General features: G+C 42.5%; 1 protein-coding gene and 1 pseudogene across 1 annotated transcript; one reads left to right on the forward strand and one right to left on the reverse strand.

Annotated features, from left to right (window-relative positions):
* Positions 1–1,074: 1,074 nt before the first annotated feature.
* On the reverse strand, positions 1,075–13,737 carry LOC120066422 (unconventional prefoldin RPB5 interactor 1-like). Its single transcript, XM_039017785.1, has 10 exons — positions 13,281–13,737; positions 12,271–12,305; positions 11,908–11,986; positions 5,128–5,263; positions 3,963–4,054; positions 3,538–3,803; positions 3,125–3,389; positions 2,868–3,019; positions 2,400–2,640; positions 1,075–2,028 (listed from the first exon to the last, which is right to left on the reverse strand). Exons 1-10 carry the CDS (start codon positions 13,350–13,352, stop codon positions 1,846–1,848), a joined length of 1,521 nt encoding a protein of 506 aa, XP_038873713.1. The 5' UTR covers positions 13,353–13,737; the 3' UTR covers positions 1,075–1,845.
* Positions 13,738–19,238: 5,501 nt separating this feature from the next.
* Positions 19,239–20,538, forward strand: LOC120066004 (annotated as a pseudogene).
* The last annotated feature ends 164 nt before the right edge of the window (positions 20,539–20,702 follow it).

Consider the following 20,702-nt stretch of genomic DNA (forward strand, 5'->3'; position numbering starts at 1 on the left):
GAACTATTTGACCTAAGATTGTTTGAATGTTAAATAGATTCAAGAACAAGTGAGTGTGTGCATACTTGTAGTATAGAAACATGTTGATTTAATACTTCAGGGGATATTTCATAGACCAAGATTAAGCACAACTACATTTAAAAGCAGAAATTCTCTATAGAACATAGTTTTAAGTACAGGAGTAGGCTTTATCTGGGTCTATGAAACCGGCCCAGGTGTACAGCAAGGAACAGTTTAATGCCCCATGACATTTGTAGCTGGGAGCAAGAGCCTCTTCTCTGAGCATCTGTCTGGTCAACAATACCTGCTCGTCTCTGCAAGGAGATCCTAAATTACCTAACTCTTAAATCCCCTTTAAACCCTGCAATGTAGATCTCTCTGTTGTTTTCAATTATTAACGTGTTCCTCTAGATCTCTTTGAAATGTTAAGTACATGTTCCAACATATACCTTCAAAGCTTTTTAAGTCCAATGATCTGTGTCTAGCCAGCGCTCAACCATGTTAAGCATTAGCTAATCTGTCTCATGCTACCTGGATAGATTTTTCCTATTGCAGCCCTAATCCTGACGAGGGGGAATCAACTAAGGACCAGTTTAAAAGCTGCTTATCGAACTCTGCACTCTCACTACTTAGCGAGCAGCTAGTGATAGCTTTTCAAACTCACAAGGTGCAACTTTAATTACAGCGAATCCGGAAGGATGGAGCTCACTGATGCAGAATTCCCAGCCATATGAAGAGGTGGTACAAAAATAGAGTTGGCAAGTCATTTTACATAGGAGAGATGATCTATTGCTGGTCATTGTGGTTCAACATTGTCAAGACATGTGGCATACCTGTGTCATGGACAGGACAGACCAACACGTACATCAGCAGTGGATGGCCATCCTATCACCTCTGACCATAGAACATCAACCGTCATCTTGGTTATTTCCCGACAATTGTGCATGTTGAATAGTTGACACTCAGCAGGTTTTCTACTGCGTACGTACAACTTTTCTGTTGGTCTGTCTTGTCCTTTAGTGAGGATTGGAAATAAGGTTTGAGAAATCTACCCAAAGGGGAGTAACACCTGACTTTGTCCAAAAATCTTTTATTTTCATTCCAGTTTACAACAATATTTATTTTTGACATAAAGCTGGTCACAGAGGTGGACATACATTCAATAGGCAGGTACAAGGGGATTGGGGGAAATAAAGGGAAGTTAACATCTGACCCTGTCGTAGAATAATTAAGAAAGGAAAAGGCAAAAATAAATTGAATGATGCAGAGTATGTCGTCTTAGCATAGCAGGCAAAATCATGGATCAAACAATGAATAGAGTTGTAAACCACTGGCTTTGTCACAGAGTATAGTCAAGACACTGACACAAGATCAACCACCATAAAATGCGCACCTAGGCAGTGTTGACTAATGTAGTGCCATAATGTTGGAGGATGAGGGCTCTAAATAAACTACCTCTTTACTTAAAAACATATTGCAGTGAAGTACTAATGCATAAATAATGGGGTTCTTTGCTAAAAAGCTTGATGTTCCATTATACAAGGCAGGTAAATGGTTAAGAGTGAGTGTGTTGGGTTGGGTTGCTTTCTCAACAATGTTATGCTACTCTTACAGAGTACTGCCTCTTACAGAATATGCATATTGTTTATATTGCAATGTGTACTAACAGGAAAAACATTATGAAAGAGAAGAAGAGAGGCTTGAAGAGTGATGCCAAAAAAAGAAGAAGGATGGCAGATCATAGGGTGGGTTCACGGTCTGTCCAACTCAAAAAAGTGTTGGCATAGAAAATCAATGTTAAAAAAGGAGCCCGTAGTGTGGATCCTGGAGACTGGCTCTGCTGGGTCACTTCTGCTGCAGCCGGGCAGCTTTGAACTTGGACACCCTCTTTGGGGCATCTTGGGGGGCCTCGGGGGCCACCTCCTCCAGTTTCCTCTCTGGGATGGTGGGCAGTGCTGGCAGAGCAATGGTGAATTGGGGGATCGACAAGAGAATGGGCTCCTTCTCAACCACCGTGCCTGAAAAGGCCTGGATCAATGACAAAGAATAAGATGGCGGTTAATGTGACGCTGTAAACTTGGCAGGACATAGACCACTCCTGCTCTAAGCATTTATTTAAGTTCAAAGAAATTGCTGTTCAATGTGAACTAATCACCCCTGTCTCTTGTACGTTTTATACCGATGATCGTATTTATTGCACTGTACATTTAAATCATTTTCTCTCATGTTTCTTGTCTATTTATTGTATCTGTGCCGGTTTGTTGTATGTATCTGAAGCACTGCTGTTGCTGTAATAAGAATTTCCCTAAAGGGACAAATAAAGTTGTTGGCACTGAATTGAAGATCTTTACAGTATTAGAATATTGACGGAGTATTGAATCAGGACCAGCTGAGTTTACCTGAAAGCTGCTGGTGGGGTGTAGGAGGACCCCAGTGGGGCTGTCCTCCTCCGTGATGCCGTCGCTGGTGTCGCTGTGCGTGTTCTCGTCATGGCTCAGAGTGCGTCCAAACGTCCGGCGCTCCTCGAAGTCGGCAGCGCTGCTCTCGCTGGTGTCGCTACACACACTGCTCTCTCTGCTCCGGGACTTCAGGATTGACTTCCTGGGGATGGGCTCGCCGTTCTTCACATCCACAAACAACCTGACAAAAGGCCACAAACATACACACAGTCAGCCATTATACCCAATCAGATCGCAGAACTTGTTAATAGACAGACACCATACCGAATCAGAATAAAGAAATCTGGAAACATTCAGAGTAAACACCATTCCATATATGCCATTTTTACATTTGATCCAAAATGTTGCCAAAAGTTTATGCCAACCAAACATTTAATGATTGATGTGTAGCCTGTAGTGTGTGTGTACCTGTAGAGGTCTGTGGGCGTAGTGATGTTGTGGAGCCCGTGGTGAGAGTGACCGTTGCTGGTGCCGTTCTTCTTTTTCCTCTTGGCTTGCTGCTTCTGTTCTTTCAGCTCACTGAACTTCAACATGGTGTTCTTCCCTGTGTTTATCCTCACCTGGAGAGACAGAGGGAGTTGAAGTACATTGATTTACATAGCTCAAATAACATAATGGACTACAAGTTGACTGCGATGAGTTTAATACGCTTCATACACACTGACCTTCTTAGGTTCCACCGTATGAGAGAAATAGATGGTAGGCAAACAGTCGCCTTCCTCCTCCTCTGCTTCATCTTCCTCCTCCTCCCCATCCCTGGTTGACTGGGCTGTACTGTTGAGTTGGCTGCCGTTGTGAGGCACAAATGCCCTGCCTTTGCTCCTCTCATCATGTCCATTGACACAATGATGGCTGCCGCTATCTCCCTCCTTCTCTTCCTCAGAGGATGTTGTGTCATCGTTGCCATTGGTGTCTGCACTGTCAAACCGTCTGAAAACAATAGAAACAAAGTATCAAGCCAGGAGAAATCTAATCTATATTTTATCATGAAACAGGTGTGAAGGTGGATAGAGTGGCGCTGAATTACTCCTCAATTTGAACATCTATGCGTTTTGTGTGTGTGTGTATTTAACTCTACCGGTGATGCTCCTCTTCCTGCTCCTCCTGCGCTTCCAGCTCATCCAGTCTGGCCCATAGCTCCTCCTCAGACAGCACTCTTCTGCTCCCTCCATCTCCCTCTCCACTGCCCTCTTCGTCCTCCTCCTCTTCTTCTTCCTCTATCTTCACAACAACCTCCATTTTGGGCTTAGAGTGGGGCTTAAGAGCCACACGCTGCTTTCCTTTGCTGACCATTTCTTCAATACTTCCAACCTCTTCTCTGATGTCCACATAGTCCCCTTTAGCCTGAGGAAACAGAGAAGGGTATAAGTGTGGGTGTGTTTAATTGTGGGTGTGTTTCTGATCATATAAATAGATTTTCTGCACAGGGAGTTAGTTGTCTATCGGATAAGCTGGCTGAAGAGGATCTTAAAAACTCTTTGTTATCACTGTAATTACACTTACGCCTGAGAGTTTTTCTAGATCCTCTGTAAACCCAACTCTGGCTTCAAAGTCCTTCCTCGTCTTGTGCAAGTCATCCAGCGCACTATTTACATCTAAAAAACAAAGCACAAAAATTGTGTGATGGAATAGAAAAATCCGCCAGCAAGGGGTTAAACTCTTAACACAGTAAAAATAAAAAGGCAAATTATGACAAACAGTTCATAACATCGCAAGCCCTCGGTGCTACTTCGGATCATTAAATCTTCACAACAATTAAACCCCCATTCGCTAAAGGCAGCAGGGGCTCCGTTGCCATGGCGACAGCGAGCCTTCAAGCCGTACGTCTCGAAACGTTGGGGAGGGGTCAAACGCGGACCGCATGACAACTCAGCGGGGCTGTTTGACAAATCTCAGCGATCCATGTTTGCATTATGGCACTTAGTTGTGTAAAAGCGGCCTGGTCAGGGTCAGGGAAGGTTATGTCACATTCACGCTTCAGGTAAACACCAGTCTAATAATGGCCGCATCATCATCACACATTGTTATTTAGGCCCATCTGACGCTATATATTAAAGAGCTTTTTCGGATGCAGAGTGAATACCAAAGGGGAGCGAAGGGGGAAAAACTCTCTTTAGACAGGAGGGTTTAAGGCTGGACCTATTGTGACAAAATAATTGCAGATGGCCAAAATCGATGAGTAACCAACAAATAGCAATCTGGACATAATTCCGCATTTTCAATAGAAATGAACTTGCAGTATTGCAAATTATGACCAAGATGATTGTGTGTTATTACTTATTTGCTAATGCAATTGTAATTTGATAGATAATTGTCCATCAGAAAAATGTATGAAACATTCTAACAATCCAAGGATTCACAAAATAAGTAGCCATTCAACTTTTAGTTTGAACTGAGTGATCACCTCTTTTTCGGTTTGTCTGACAGCAAGTCCATGACAACAGCCCCCCTGCTGGATGAACCGTGGTAGTGTTGAGAAGACATTCAAAACATGACCTCAATCTTTCTCAATAAGAATTATCACGAGCATACATTGCGAAACAATATATAGGCATACAATTGAGGAGTTCTCTCGTTTTTTAAATAATATTAGTTATGTGAGTGTTAAAGTTGGGCAAGGTGCCATGGTATCTGAGAAAATTCAAAATGGCTTCCAAAACAAACGCACGTTTCTTCCTGTGCTCCACGAGCTTCTGGGCCTGCTTGGCAGAGCACTTTGCAAACCAGTTGTCCCCCAGCAGTACGGTGATCTCATTGGTATGGACCAGCTTCCCAGGCATGAAGGCCAGAGGGCCAAATGGCACCTGTTACAGCAGAGAGGAGAAGAGATCAACTTGCATTATTCAAGTTGAGTTCAAGTTTCAACTTGACTTTCAATCGTTTTTATTGAATTTTTGTTATATATACAGTACTTTTATTTAACCTTTATTTAACTAGGCAAGTCCGTTAAGAATAAATTCTTATTTACAATGACGGCCTACCAAAAGGCAAAAGGCCTCCTGCGGGGATGGGGGCTGGGATAAAAAAATTAAATAATAATGTATAGGACAAAACACACATCACGAGAAGAGAGACAACACTACATAAAGAGAGACCTAAGACAACAACATAGCATGGCAACAACACATGACAACACAGCATGGTAGCAACACAACAACATGGTAGCAACACAACATGGTAACAGGACAAAATACGGTACAAACATTATTGGGCACAGACAACAGCACAAAGGGCAAGAAGGTAGAGATGACAATACATCACGCAAAGCAGCCACAACTGTCAGTAAGAGTGTCCATGATTGAGTCTTTGAATGAAGAGATTGAGATAAAAAACTGTCCGGTTTGAGTGTTTGTTGCAGGTTGTTCCAGTCGTTAGCTGCAGCGAACTGAAAAGACGAGCAACGCAAGGATGTGTGTGCTCTGGGAACCTTTAACAGAATGTGACTGGCAGAACGGGTGTTGTATGTGGAGGATGAGGGCTGCAGTAGATATCTCAGATAGGGAGGAGTGAAACCTAAGAGGGTTTATAAATAAGCATCAACCAGTGGGTCTTGCGACAGTACCAGTCAAACATTTAGACAAACCTACTCATTCCAGGGTTTTTCTTTATTTTTTACATTGTAGAATAAAAGTGAAGACATCAAAACTATTAAATAGTGGCGCTGCGGCCTAAGGCACTGCATCTCGGTGCTAGAGGCGTCACTACAGACCCTGGTTCGATTCCAGGCTGTATCACAACCGGCCGTGATTGGGAGTCCCATAGGGCGGCGCACAATTGGCCCAGCAATCTCCTCCTTGGTCAAAATAGCCCTTACACAGCCTGGAAGTGTGTTGGGTCATTGTCCTGTTGAAAAACAAATGATAGTCCCACTAAGCGCAAACCAGATGGGGTGGCGTATCCCTGCAGAATGCGGTGGTAGCCATGCTGGTTAAGTGTTCCTTGAATTATAAATAAATCACAGACAGTGTCACCAGCAAAGCACCCCCACACCTCCATGATTCACGGTGGGAACCACACATGCAGAGATCATCTGTTCACCTTGACTGACCTTTATGTCTTAAAGTAATATGGACTTGGTCTTTTACCAAATATGCTATCTTCTGTATACCACCTCTACCTTGTCACAACACAACTGATTGGCTCAAACGCATTAAGGAAAGAAATTCCACAAATGTTACAGTTTTGACAATCGCTAGGACCCATTTCTCAATACTTAGGTCACTTTTTCAAAACTCTTCACACAGTAAGCACAACAGCAGTCTATGTGGGCTAAACTGTGTATCATTTTTCTTTGCTTTGGCACAAAATGCATTCAATTACAAAATCTTTCAAATTTCACTAATTATTTTCTCACTCCGACACAACCACCACCAAAACTATGTACCTACAGGCCAATTTGCAAATGTTTACATACTCTTTTCAAAACTGTTAAACTTAAGTTCAAAACCTAACATAACACAAAATTGAATAAGACAGCAATTTGCTACATTTCTACAGTAATACCGTATTGAAATATATTCCAAATATTTAAAAAAAATAATACTATCAAAACAATTAGACCAACCACAGCTGATTCCCATTGTAGCTGAACACCTACCCAGGTGTTAGTCTTTCAATTTCATTACCATCTATACAAAAGGGGACATCTTATGAATAATGCTGGACTGTAATGTAAACATGGACCCAGCCAGAGATAGAGAAGTGGCTGACAGAGGAAGAAGAGTGGCTGGGAGAGGGAGAGGAGTACGTGTGCGTGGTGGAAGAAGACTGAGTGGAAGATCAAGAGCTGTAGTCTCAGATGAGATTAGGGCTACTATAATTGATCATGTAATAAATCATGGTCTATCAATGAGAGGCTGGTCTGAGTGCAGCCAAATCTGCAACGCTCAACAGTGGCATCTATTGTGAGACATTTCTGGCAAAACAACACGTAAGATGTCCATTTTGCAAGGGCACATTCTGCACATTTCAGAAGTAAATTGAGCAAAGCCTCCAAACCCACTTGTGTGTAATTGTTTTTGTATTTCTGCCTATGACACAACGGTTACATCCCACAGGTAGGAGAGGTAGATTTTCACTGCTGTGCAGGAAACTGTAATCGTTGATATGGTCATCAGAAACAATGGCATAAAACTCAGAGATTCGGGACAGAGTGTTGGCAGACAACATTACATTTGGAAATATTCACAATGTAAGCATAACAACTATTTCTAGAGTCCTGAAACAACATCAAGTCAGGATAAAGCAGTTGTACACTGTCCCCTTTGAGAGGAACTCTGAAAGTCAAGCAACTCAGGAACCAATATGTCCAGGTAAGATGACTATAAAATACAGAACTGGTTTTGAACAAAACCAAACAGGGCAAAGGCACACAATGGCATGTTTTTAGGTATAATGTAAACTACTGTAATAGCCTAACTCTTATGTTGCCTTGTGGATTTATTTGAGAGAGTCATGGGGATTGAAGCAAGGCAAAAACCCCACATATTCATCTTTGTGGATGAGGCTCGTTTCAACTTGGCCAAAACACAGTGGCGAGGAAGGAATGTGATTTGGAAAAGAGCCACAGTGGATGTCCCGGGCCAGAGGGGTGCCAACAACACAATATGTGCAGCAATATCCTCTGATGGATTGTTGTTACACAAACCGCTAATTGGGCCATACAACACCGAGCGTCTCCTTTCATTCCTGGATGACATCTATGGAAGGGTTGTGCCAGATGAGGCGAAATCGGCCAACGTTTGTAATTGTATGGGACAATGTGGCATCTCACCACTCACGTGCAGTCACAGAGTGGTTTGCAGCCCATCCCAGGATGGTGTCCCTTTTCCTCTCACCTTACTCTCCATTCCTCAACCCCATAGAGGAATTATTTTCCTCATGGAGGTGGAAGGTTTATGACCACCATCCACATGATCAAATGTCCCTCCTGGACGCAATGAATGCTGGATGCCTGGACATATCTGCAGAAGATTGCCAGGGATGGACCAGGCATGTCAAAATATTATTTCCTAGGTGTATTGCCCAAGATGACATAAGATGTGATGTGGAGGAAAACCTGTGGACTAGCATTTCTACTGTATCTGTATCGGTAGATGGTGTATATACAAATTCTTGTATTTTGGAATCACTCAATGACAAAAAGTTACATTAAACATATTGAAGCATATTGCATCATGTCTGATTCATTCCTGTAACATATACTGCAGTGAATTCTAAACAGTGGAGAGGTGTCATTCTTGTTTGTAAATTATTATTTATTTTTTTACAAAAGAAAACATTGTGTAATGCTACCTGTTGTTAGTGTTTTTTAGGTCATTGTTTTATGAGTGACAAAGTGTCCTTGTTGGGCGACAAACTTTGTGAGTGTTATGGAATAATGAGTTAATCTGAGACGTGTATGAAGTGTTTTGGTAGTTGTAGTGCATTTTGGATGTGAAATTAACTGCTGTGCCAAGCTGAAAGTTGGTTAGGAGAACTGTGTGAAGAGTTTTGAAAAAGTGACCTAAGTATTGAGAAATGGGCCCTAAAGATTTTTTTTTACAATGTAATTGAAATGCATTCCAGGTGACTACCTCATGAAGCTGGTTGAGAGAATGGCAAGAATATGAAAAGCTGTCATCAAGGCAGAGGGTGGCTACTTTGAAGAATCTAAAATCTAAAATATATTTTTGATTTAACACTTTTTTGGTTACTACATGATTCCATATGCATTTTATTTATTAAATGTTTAACTAGGCACATCAGTTAAGAACAAATTATTATTTATAATGACAGCCTACTCCGGCCAAACCCTAACGACGCTGGGCCAATTGCGCGCCACCCTATGGGACTCCCAATCACGGCCGGTTGTGATACAGCCTGGAATCGAACCAGGTTCTGTAGTGACGCCTCTAGCGCCGAGATGCAGTGCCTTAGACCGCTGCGCCACTATTTAATAGTTTTGATGTCTTCAAAACGAAAAAATAGTACAAATAAAGAAAAACCCTGGAATGAGTAGGTGTGTCCAAACTTTTGACTGGCACTGTATATTATGGCAATTTAAACATGGTTCTGCATACTTTTTTACAAACTAAAAGTGAAGCTGAATAGCTTAAAGAAAAGGAGAATAGAAACTGATAGTGAAAGATAAGGCCTTCCCTATAACACACCATATGTAAACATCTCAAAAGCACCCATCTCGCTGTATTAACTGCTGTGTTTTCGCTCCAGATCAAGAGGGGACAATGGCTTGGGAATTCACTCGACACACCTCATAATAAACTGTAAATAATACCCTGCTATGGAAACTCACTCCCCAGTGCATTTACTGCATTTGACTGGACAAGATGGCGCCGACAGACACGGTCACCCTGTTTTCTAGCCAAATTTGCATTATTTCACATTTTTGTATTATTTCTTACATTTGCTCAGAAAGTTTCCAGTATAATTTCGTACAGCTGAATTTTTGTTTTGTTTTATCCACTTTGTATATGGGTGCTTACATTTATCCTATTTCACACATGTACAAGTTCGAATTGTTAATGTATTTGTTGCCGTTGATAATAGCTGAGACACCCTCAGCTATTATCAATGGCAACCCTGGAGCAATTAGGGTTAAGTGCCTTGCTAAAGGGCACAGACAGATTTTTCACCTAGTCAGCTCAGGGATTTGAACCAGCAACCTTTTGGTTACTGGCCCAATGCTCCTAACCGCTAGGCTACCTGCCACGGTTAGGATATATATATATAGTATTCTAGTCATGGCTCATCCTGTACAACTACTGCCATACACACCTTTTTCTAATCATATGCTGTCCATACATTAGATATACACACAGTGCCTTCAGAAAGTATTCAGACCCCTTGACTTAAAAAAAATAAAGTTACAGCCTTAACCTAAAATTGATTTTTTAATTTTTTATTCCCCCCTCAATCTACACACAATACACCATAATGACAAAGCAAAAACAGGTTAATAAATTTTAGCAAATATATTAAAAACAGAAATATTACATTTACAAAAGTATTCAGACCCTTTACTCAGTACTTCGTTGAAGCACCTTTGGCAGCAATTACAGCCTTTCGTCTTCTTGGGTATGATGCTACAAGCTGCGCACACCTGTATTTGGGAATTTCATCCCATTCTTCTCTGCTGATCCTCTCAAGCTGTGTCAGGTTGGATGGGGAGCGTTGCTGCACAGCTATTTTCAGGTCTCTCCAGAGATGTTCGATCGGGTTCAAGTCCGGGCTCTGGCTAGGCCACTCAAGGACATTGAGACTTGTCCCGAAGCCACTCCTGCATTGTCTTGGCTGTGTGCTTAGGGTTGTTATCATGTTGGAATGTGAACCGTCGTCCCAGTCTGAGGTCCTGAGCGCTCTGGAGCTGGTTTTCATCAAGGATCTCTCTTTCCTTCATCCTGACTAGTCTCCCAGTCCCTGCCGCTGAAAAACACCTCCCACAGCATGATGCTGCCACCACCATGCTTCACCGTAGAGATGGTGCCAAGTTTCCTCCAGACGTGACGCTTGGCATTCAGTTCAAAGAGTTCAAACTTGGTTTCATCAGGACCAGAGAATCTTGTTTCTCATGGTCTGAGAGTCATTAGATGCCTTTTGGCAAACTCCAAGCGGGCTGTCCTGTGCCTTTTACTGAGGAGTGGCGTCGTCTGGCCACTCTACCATAAAGGCCTGATTGGTGGAGGGCTGCAGAGATAGTTGTCCTTCTGGAAGATTGTCCCATCTCCACAGAGGAACTCTGGAGGTCTGTCAGAGTGACCATCAGGTTCTTGGTCACCTCCCTGATCAAGGCCCTTCTCCCCCGATTGCTCAGTTTGGGCAGGCGGCCAGATCTAGGAAGAGTCTTGGTGGTTCCAAACTTCTTCCATTTAAGAATGATGGCCACTGTGTTCTTGGAGACCTTCAATGTTGCAGAGATTTTTTGGTACCCTTCCCCAGATCTGTGCCTGGACACAATCCTGTCTCTGCACTCTATGGACAATTGCTTTGACATGCACTGTCAACTGTGGGACCTTATATAGAAAGGTGTGTGCCTTTCCAAATCATGTCCAATTAATTTACCTCAGGTGGACTCCAATCAAGTTGTAGAAACATCTCAAGGATGATCAATGGAAACCAGATGCACTTGAGCTCAATTTCAAATCTCATCGCAAAGGTTGCTTTGTCATTATGGAATATTGTGTGTAGACTGATGGATTTTTTAAAATGTAATACATTTTGGAATAAGGCTGTAATGTAACAAAATGTGGTAAAAGTGAAGGGGTCTGAATACTGTATATATATTATATATATGCTCTGGACTCTGATATTGCTCGTTCTGACATTTTATTGTGTGGGGGGGGGGTTGTGTGTCTATTGTTATTGCATTTTGTTGCACCTGCGATAACATCTGCAAATCTGTGTGCGCAACCAATAAACTTTGATTTGATAAGAGAAAGATGGAACGTACCATGATGTCATAGGACACCTGATCTGGAAGAGTTTTGAGTCGATCCTCGAGAGTTTCATAGTCACCCTTTACCTTCACCCTGAAAGTCCAAAGTTTTTTTAATTTCAGTTAAAAAATGGCACACACACAAAACATTACACATGCCCTTCCTGACCTACAGGTTATGCCTGAAAGGACACACAGATCTCATGTTTAGCCTATCTATCTATGTACTATCAAGGATGTGGTGAGTGAATCGTGGTGGAACTAGTAACGTTATCTAGAAGCACAGTAGCACCATAACTCACAAGATGCTGTGTGTATGAGTGGTAGTGGCTGACTCCAATGCCATAGTCACTACGTGGAATCGCTACACAAACTCACCAGTGATGGATCTGACCTTCACAGCCTTGCACCACCTGTTGTTAACAGAGGGACAATTATTTAGGTCAAACTTTGCATTTCTATTCTCCCTAAAAAAAACTGTCAGAAGAACCCCCTCCATTTTACAGTTGTTTACACTTAATCACCGGGGGAAAACAACACAGAAGCAAATTCTCGGGAAGTTTAGAGTGTTTTGGTTAAACAGCTGTCAAAGATGAATTGTATCGAAATGTTAAAGGATCAAAAGCTTTTCTGAACCACCCAGTATATACTTACATACACAGGAGCACCAACCTGGGGGCAGGAAGGGGCATCTGCATACTTTGCAATGGATATCATACCAGGAAGTAGCCTACTACAGTACTACACTTTAGGTAGAAGCATTAGGCCTAAGGCCTATGTTTCTATTTGAAAGGCATAAAGTTGCACCCTCCATTACATACTGCATGACTCCAATTCTAATGTAACAAAACAAGAACATGACCTACACTTTGGATTGATATTGGCTTTACATTTAGATAAGATTAGAGTAGTTAGTTATGGATGTTGAATCTAGGTTAATGTTTAATGGGCAGTAGGCCGACCGCACAAGGAAATGTTTGTGTATTGTTACGTGCATGGTTAATTTGTTTACTTTTCATGCATTGTACTTGCTGAAATAGATAAACATGGGTCAATATCAGAGCAATTGACAAACTTGATGCATACTAGATGGTTGTACACAACATGGCTTGTCCAGGATCCACGATGAAATAAACAACAAGCAACATGTGACCGCTACCTCAAGGAAGCTTCTAGAAAAAAAAGGTTAAGAAAATGTCCACGATAAATGATCTGTCGAAGAGGCCACGCGCGCATAAATGAATATGCAACCTGCTGAAAGAGAATGCATGTTAGGTCTCATCTCACGAAAATGCAAAACGATTTGCAAAATTCTGTTGTCGACCGCGTGCATGATCAACACGCACAGCTCACGCTAGCTACAGTAGCAAGCTAATTCATTGTTTTACCTTTTTATGCTCCACTCGAAGTCTATCAACTCCTTGTGGGACCTCTATATTCATTTTATTTCTCTCAGCCATTTTCCCATGTAATATTTAGATGAAAATGTGACGTTTGTGAATAAAAAACAATGCTCAGGGGTTGTAAGTCCTAAAAAAATGTTTATGAATGCAATTGCAGGTATTCCTGAGAGGCGTTTTCCTATTATTCATCAAAGGGGCAGTGGTAGATATCCAAGATTTCGGAAGTGCAACCATTTCACATTCTCATTTTAGGATTTCAGCATGATCCCCGAAATATCCACGGAATATAATCCTCAATTGTTCAGCGTCCTCCTCACCGACCCTGCGCCATGTTCCTCTGCCCGTTTCCCGGTGTAGTCTGGGTAAAATGCTCTCAAGCACAACAATGTTGCAAATGCATGATAAATTATAACATAATGTAAACAATAGGCTACAGACAGAGAGCATTTCCCTTTCTCGCAATGTTGTTAAATTAAACATATTACAAACTGGCTCTTTCCACATTCCGTGAGGTTAATTGACTGTATATATTGTGTGATTGGTTCCAATCCCCCCTCCCCATTACGTTACTTTATATTTGCACTTTCATTTTAGTAATTTAGCAGAAGCTCTTATACAGAGCGATTTACAGTAGCGAGTGCATACATTTACATACCTTGCAAATTATATCAAATAGTTAGTTGTACATTCACTGTAGTTACAGAGCATTGGTTAAAACTTTATTCCATCATTCTTTTACATTATTGTGAATTATGCAAGATCGAATCTTCTACTTATGTTGCACCAAGATGCACATAGAATTCATTTGTCAGATGCTCTCATGATAGAGGACAGCAGTATAGTTGGGAAGATCAGTTATCTTTCTCTTTTGCTAAATATACTGTAAGTTCAAATGGCAAAATCTCAGGAAAAGGTCACACAAGCTCAGGGCTGCGTACGAAAACAAGCAATAAGCATTAAATTAAACGGAAATGGTGCTGTTCTAAACGACCTGTTTAAAAAAGGTTGTGGGAACAGGTTCAAAATGTACCGCTGTCCTTTAAACAGTAATGTTCGCATCAAGCCACACCCCATCGGGGTGGCATGTAACCTGGTGGCTAGGAGCATTGCGCAAGTAACCAAAATGTTGCTGGATCAAATCCCCAAGCTGACAAGGTTGTTCTGCCCTTGAGGCCCTTGAGCAAGGCAGTTAACCCCCGGGTGCCGATGACGTGAATGTCGATTAATGCAGCCCCCCGCACCTCTCTGATTCAGAGGGGTTGGGTTAAATGCGGAAGACACATTTCAGTTGAATGCATTCAGTTGTACAAATATCATTTCAATTTAAGAGTCTTTATTGGCATGAGAAACATGTTTACATTGCCAAAGCAAGTGAAAAAGATAAACAAAAGTGAAATAAACAAAAGATTTAAACAGTAAACATTACACTCAAATCAAATTTTATTGGTCACATACATGGTTAGCAGATGTTAATGTGAGTGTAGCAAAATCCTTGTGCTTCTAGTTCCGACAGTTCAGTAATATCTAACAAGTAGTCTACCTAATACACACAAACCTAAAGGGATGGAATAAGAATATGTACATATAAATATATGGATAAGCGATGGCCGTGCGGCATAGGCAAGATGCAATAGATAGTATAAATACAGTATATACATGTAAGATATGTAAACATTATTAAAGTGGAATTATTTAAAGTGACTAGTGATCCATTTATTACAGTGGCCAATGTTTCGAGTCTGTATGTAGGCAGCAGCCTCTCTGTGTTAGTGATGGCTGTTTAACAGTCTGATGGCCTTGAGATGAGACTGTAAAACAGCTTCTTCGGTCCCAGCTTTGACATCGGGTGCTGTAGGTGTCCTGGAGGGCAGGTAGTTTGCCCCCGGTGATGCGTTGTGCAGACCGCACCACCCCTCTGGAGAGCCTTTCGGTTGAGGGCGGTGCAGTTGCCGTACCAGGCTGTGATACAGCCCGACAGGATGCTCTCAACTGTGCATCTGTAAAAGTTTGTGAGGGTTTTAGGTGACAAGCCAGATTTATTCAGCCTCCTGAGGTTGAAGAGGCGCTGTTGCGCTTTCTTCACCACACTGTCTGTGTGGGCGGAACATTTCAGTTTGTCCATGATGTGTACACAGAGGAACTTTAAACTTTCCACCTTCTCCACTGCTGTCCTGTCGATGTGGATAGGGGGGTGCTCCCTCTGCTGTTTCCTGAAGTCTACGATCATCTCCTTTGTTTTGTTGATGTTGAGTGTGAGGTTATTTTCCTGACACCACACTCCGAGGGCCCTCACCTCGTCCCTGTAAGCCGTCTCGTCGTTGTTGGTAATCAAGCCTACAACTGTAGTGTCGTCTGCAAACTTGATGATTGTGTTGGAGGCGTGCATGGCCACGCAGTCATGGGTGAACAGGGAGTACAGGAGAGGGCTGAGAATGCACCCTTGTGGGGCCCCAGTGTTGAGGATCAGCGGGGTGGAGATGTTTCCTACCCTCACCACCTGGGGCGTCCCGTCAGAAAGTCCAGGACCCAGGTGCACAGGGTGGGGTCGAGACCCCGGGTCTCAAGCTTAATGAGTTTGGAGGGTACTACGGTGTTAAATGCTGAGCTGTAATCGATGAACAGCATTCTTACATAGGTATTCCTCTTGTCCAGATGGGTTAGGGCAGTGTGCAGTGTGATTGCGATGTATGTGGACCTATTGGGGCGGTAAGCAAATTGGAGTGGGTCTAGGGTGTCAGGTAGGGTGGTGGTGATATGATCCTTGACTAGTCTCTCAAAGCACTTCATGATGACGGAAGTGAGTGCTACGGGGCAATAGTTGTTTAGCTCAGTTACCTTAGCTTTCTTGGGAACAGGAACAATGGTGGCCCTTTTGAAGCATGTGGGAACAGCAGACGGATAGGGATTGATTGAATATGTCCGTAAACACACCGGCCAGGTGGTCTGCGCATGCTCTGAGGACGCGGCTAGGGATGCCGTCTGGGCCGTCAGCCTTGCGAGGGTTAACACGTTTAAATGTTTTACTCACGTTGGCTGCGGTGATGGAGCGCCATGTCAGTGGCACTGTATTGTCCTCAAAGCGAGCAAAGAAGTTGTTTAGTTTGTCTGGGAGCAAGACATCGGTGTCCGCGATGGGGCTGGTTTTCTTTTTGTAATCCGAAATTGACTGTAGACCCTGCCACATACGATTCGTGTGTGAGCCGTTGAATTGCAACTCTACTTTCTCTATATTGACACTTTGCTTGTTTGATTGCCTTGCAGAGGGAATAGCTACACTTTGTAGTGCCCCTTCTGCCCCTTCTGCGGCGCCGTTGTTTTGGGTCGCCTACTGGGATCCGATCCATTGTCCTGGGTGGTGGTCCAAACATGGGATCCACTTCGGGAAAGTCGTATTCCTGGTCGTAATGTTGGTAAGTTGACGTTGCTCGTATATATAATAATTCTTCCTGGCTGTATATAATAAGACTTTACATTTCCTGGGGTAACAATGTAAGAAATAATACATAAAAAAAAAAAAGTGCCGTTTCCTAAGAACACGAAGCGAGGCGACCATCTCTGTCGGCGCCATCAAAGGGGGAGATCAAGCTGATCCTAACTGTTATAGGCTTATTTATATTTTGCCATGTTTATCTAGTGTTGGAAAACTTGTCAATAATCAACTGACTGGCTTTCTTGATGTCTATAGTCCTCTCTCTGGTTTGCAATCTGGTTTCCGCTCAGGTTATGGATGTGTCACTGCAACCTTAAAAGGTCCTCAATGTCGTCACCATTGCCCTTGATTCTAATCAATCTTGTGCTGCTATTTTTATTGACTTGGCCAAAGCTTTTGATACGGTAGACCATTCCATTCTTGTCGGCCGGCTAAGGAGTATTGGTGTCTCTGAGGGGTCTTTGGCCTGGTTTGCTAACTACCTCTCTCAGGATGCAGTGTATGAAGTCAGAACATCTGCCGTCTCAGCCACTGCCTGTCACCAAGGGTGTACCCCAAGGCTTGAATCTAGGTCCCACGCTCTTCTCAATTTACATCAACAACATAGCTCAGGCAGTAGGAAGCTCTCTCGTCCATTTATATACAGATGATAGTCTTATGCTCAGCTGGCCCCTCCCTAGATTTTGTGTTAAAACTCTCTACAACAAAGCTTTCTTAGTATCCAACAAGCTCCATCTGCCCTTAACCTTGTTCTGAACACCTCCAAAACAAAAGGCATTTGGTAAGAAGAATGCCCCTCTCCCCACAGGTGTGTTTACTACCTTTGAGGGTTTAGAGCTTGAGGTAGTCACCTCATGCAAGTACTTGGGAGTATGGCTAGACAGTACACAGTCCTCCTCTCAGCACATATAAAAGCTGCAGGCTAAAGTTAAATCTAGATTTGATTTCCTCTATCATAGTCGCTCCTCTTTCACCCCAGCTGCCAAACTAACACTGATTCAGATGATCATCCTACCCATGCTAGATTACGGAGACGTAATTTATAGATCGGCAGGTAAGAGTGCTCTCAAGCGGCTAGATGTTCTTTACCATTCAGCCATCAGATTTGACACCAATGCTCTTTATAGGACACATCACTGCACTCTATAGTCTTCTGTAAACTGGTCATCTCTGTATACCCATTGCAAGACCCACTGGTTGATTATTTATAAAACCTTCTTATGCCTCACTCCCCCCTATCTGAGATATCTACTGCAGCCCTCATCCTCCACATACAACACCCGTTCTGCCAGTCACATTCTGTTAAAGGTCCCCAAAGCGCACACATCCAATCATGGACACTCTTACTGACAGTTGTGGCTGCTTTGCGTGATGTATTGTTCTCTACCTTGTTGCCGTTTGTGCTGTTGTCTGTGCCCAATAATGTTTGTACCCGGTTTTGTGCTGCTGCCATGCTGTGTTGTCATGTGTTGCTGCCGTGCTGTTGTTTTAGGTCTCTCTTTATGTAGTGTTGTCTCTTGTCGTGATGTGTGTTTTGTCCAATATTTTTATAGGGCCCCGTCCCCTCAGGAGGCCTTTTACTTTTTGGTAGGCCGTCATTGTAAATAAGAATTTGTTCTTAACCGACTTGCCTAGTTAAATAAAAGTTAAATAATATTAAATTAAAAAGAGAACTTCTACCAGCAATATTTATCAAATGCATTAGAGATGTATGCTAATTTCATGTGATAATTAATGATTAACTCATGACTCCCAATATGGGAATGACTAAATCTTATTGGAAAAAGAAAAACAGACCATATGAAAAACTATTAACACGTTTCAGACCGCTTTTCATTGGCTCATCGCCCTCTAGTGGCTTTAGATGAAATTAACCAATCCAATGAAGCACTGGGCCAGTGCGTTTTGCATGGCCCGGTGAGTGGAGATTTCAATTAAGGAACAATGGAATAGTCTAAAATGTGCTAACTCCGTTCACCCTGGGCACAGGGCCATGCAAAACGACCGTGACAAGGCTCAATGGAAATCAAGAATGAGGCTTTAAAACCAATGACGTAGATATATGCACATTGTTAAAAACAAAAACAATAATTTTGACTGGCATCAAACCTTAAAATAAATCTAGCAAGCATACAGTTTAATAAGGATTTGAGTTAATCAGCAAGGTAGTTTGACTATTAGTTTATATTGCAGTATTTGTATCTTACCACTGTGTAGCTCACATGCAATGTCAGAGAGCAAATTATACTTGTATCCTCATCATGAAGTGATACATTGTAACTTGAACTGTAGCAAATAGGAATTAGCATTAATGTTAAAACCGAAACAAGTAGAATACTTACATCTCTATTATACTGTAGTACCCTGACAATGCTTATCTATTATTGTGGCCACATATTTCCTGCTGTTCAAATGTCACTTATGTTTTAAAGTCATCATACCCATTTGATTATTGAAGAATGTGGGTCTGAACCCTCAACCTTTGTTCCCCAGAATGTCCCAACGAAGGAAATATGTGTTCTGAGTTGTCTGTAAAACAGCAGATAAAGGCCACTGTGATCTTACAAAGGGGCCGTGGCAGCAGGGGGTCTAGCCTTTGCAAGAGGACTGGTTGGAGCCCCCCTTGGCATTGCTATTCAAATCAAATGTTATGTCACATGTGCCAAATACAACAGGTGTAGGTAGACCTTACCGTGAAATGCTTAGTTACAAGCCCTTAACCAACAATGCATTTCTGGAAATAGGCATAAGAAAACATTTACTAAATAATAAAAAAATAAAATGTATAAAAGCAACAATGACGCTATATTCAGGGGGTACCGGTACCGAGTCAATGTGCGGGGGTACAGGTTAGTTGAGGTAATTTGTACATGTAGATGGGGTAAAGTGACTATGCAGATAAAACAGTGAGTAGCAGAACTGTAAAATAAGGGGGGGAGAATAGTCTGACTTGGGTGACTGGAGTCTGACAATTTTTTGGGGGCCTTCCTCTGACACCACCTAGTATATAGGTCCTAGATGGCAGGAAGCTTGGCCCCAGTGATGTACTGGGCCGTATGCACTACCCTCTGTAGCGCCTTATGGTCAGATGCAGAGCATTTGCCATACCAGGCGGTGATGCAACCGGTCAGAATGCTCTTGACTGTACAGCTGTAGAACTTTGAGGATCTGGGGACCCATGTCAAATCTTTTCAGTCTCCTGAAGGGGAAGAGGCGTTGTCGTGCCCTCTTCGCGACGGTCTTGGTGTGTTTAAGCCATGATAGTTCGTTGGCGGTGGACACCAAGGAATTTGAAACTCAAGTTCACTGAGGATTATCAAAATGAAAAGAATTCTTGTCAGCTTAATGAGAATTCCTAACTAATATTGTTAGTAGCCAACTGTGAATAATGCTCCATGTCAAGGGGTGAGATCACTTAGACCATACACTTCAAAATAATCATAAGAATTATGCACGAACTAAGTAAACTTCATAGAGAACAATGGCTTGTGGTCTGTAAAATTTGAAACGGTTGTTTAACTGATGCTTTATTTCAGACATATCTCCCTACCTCTTCCGAATCATCTGTCAGGGGGTGCCGTCAGTGGCCTACTGGGATGCTGGATGAGCAGTTCATGCCGCTGCCTCCAATCATGGAACTGACCCCGGTGCATCGTCAGAAGCTCTGATGTCATGGGTGATGTCTAGTTGACCAACATGGCCCAGCTGACTGCCCTGGTCATGGGTAACACCACCCTACAGCAGCAGGTGACTGCTGCCCTCGTGGGTTATGTGACCAAGGGGCACCAGCCAGAGGTGCAGTATGTAGACTGACAAGGCCTCTGAGGGGAGTCAAGAGAACACATCTCTTTAGGGTTCTCAAAGGAAAATATGCTGTTATGCCATTTTGAACAATCTCAATTGCAGATTTTCAAATGAAGGACAAGACACTATTAAGTGGGGCTGTACACTGAAGGAGGAAAACCTCCATGGTCCAT

This window comes from Salvelinus namaycush, chromosome 21, assembly GCF_016432855.1.
Source record: "Salvelinus namaycush isolate Seneca chromosome 21, SaNama_1.0, whole genome shotgun sequence".
Taxonomy (NCBI): Eukaryota; Metazoa; Chordata; class Actinopteri; order Salmoniformes; family Salmonidae; genus Salvelinus; species Salvelinus namaycush.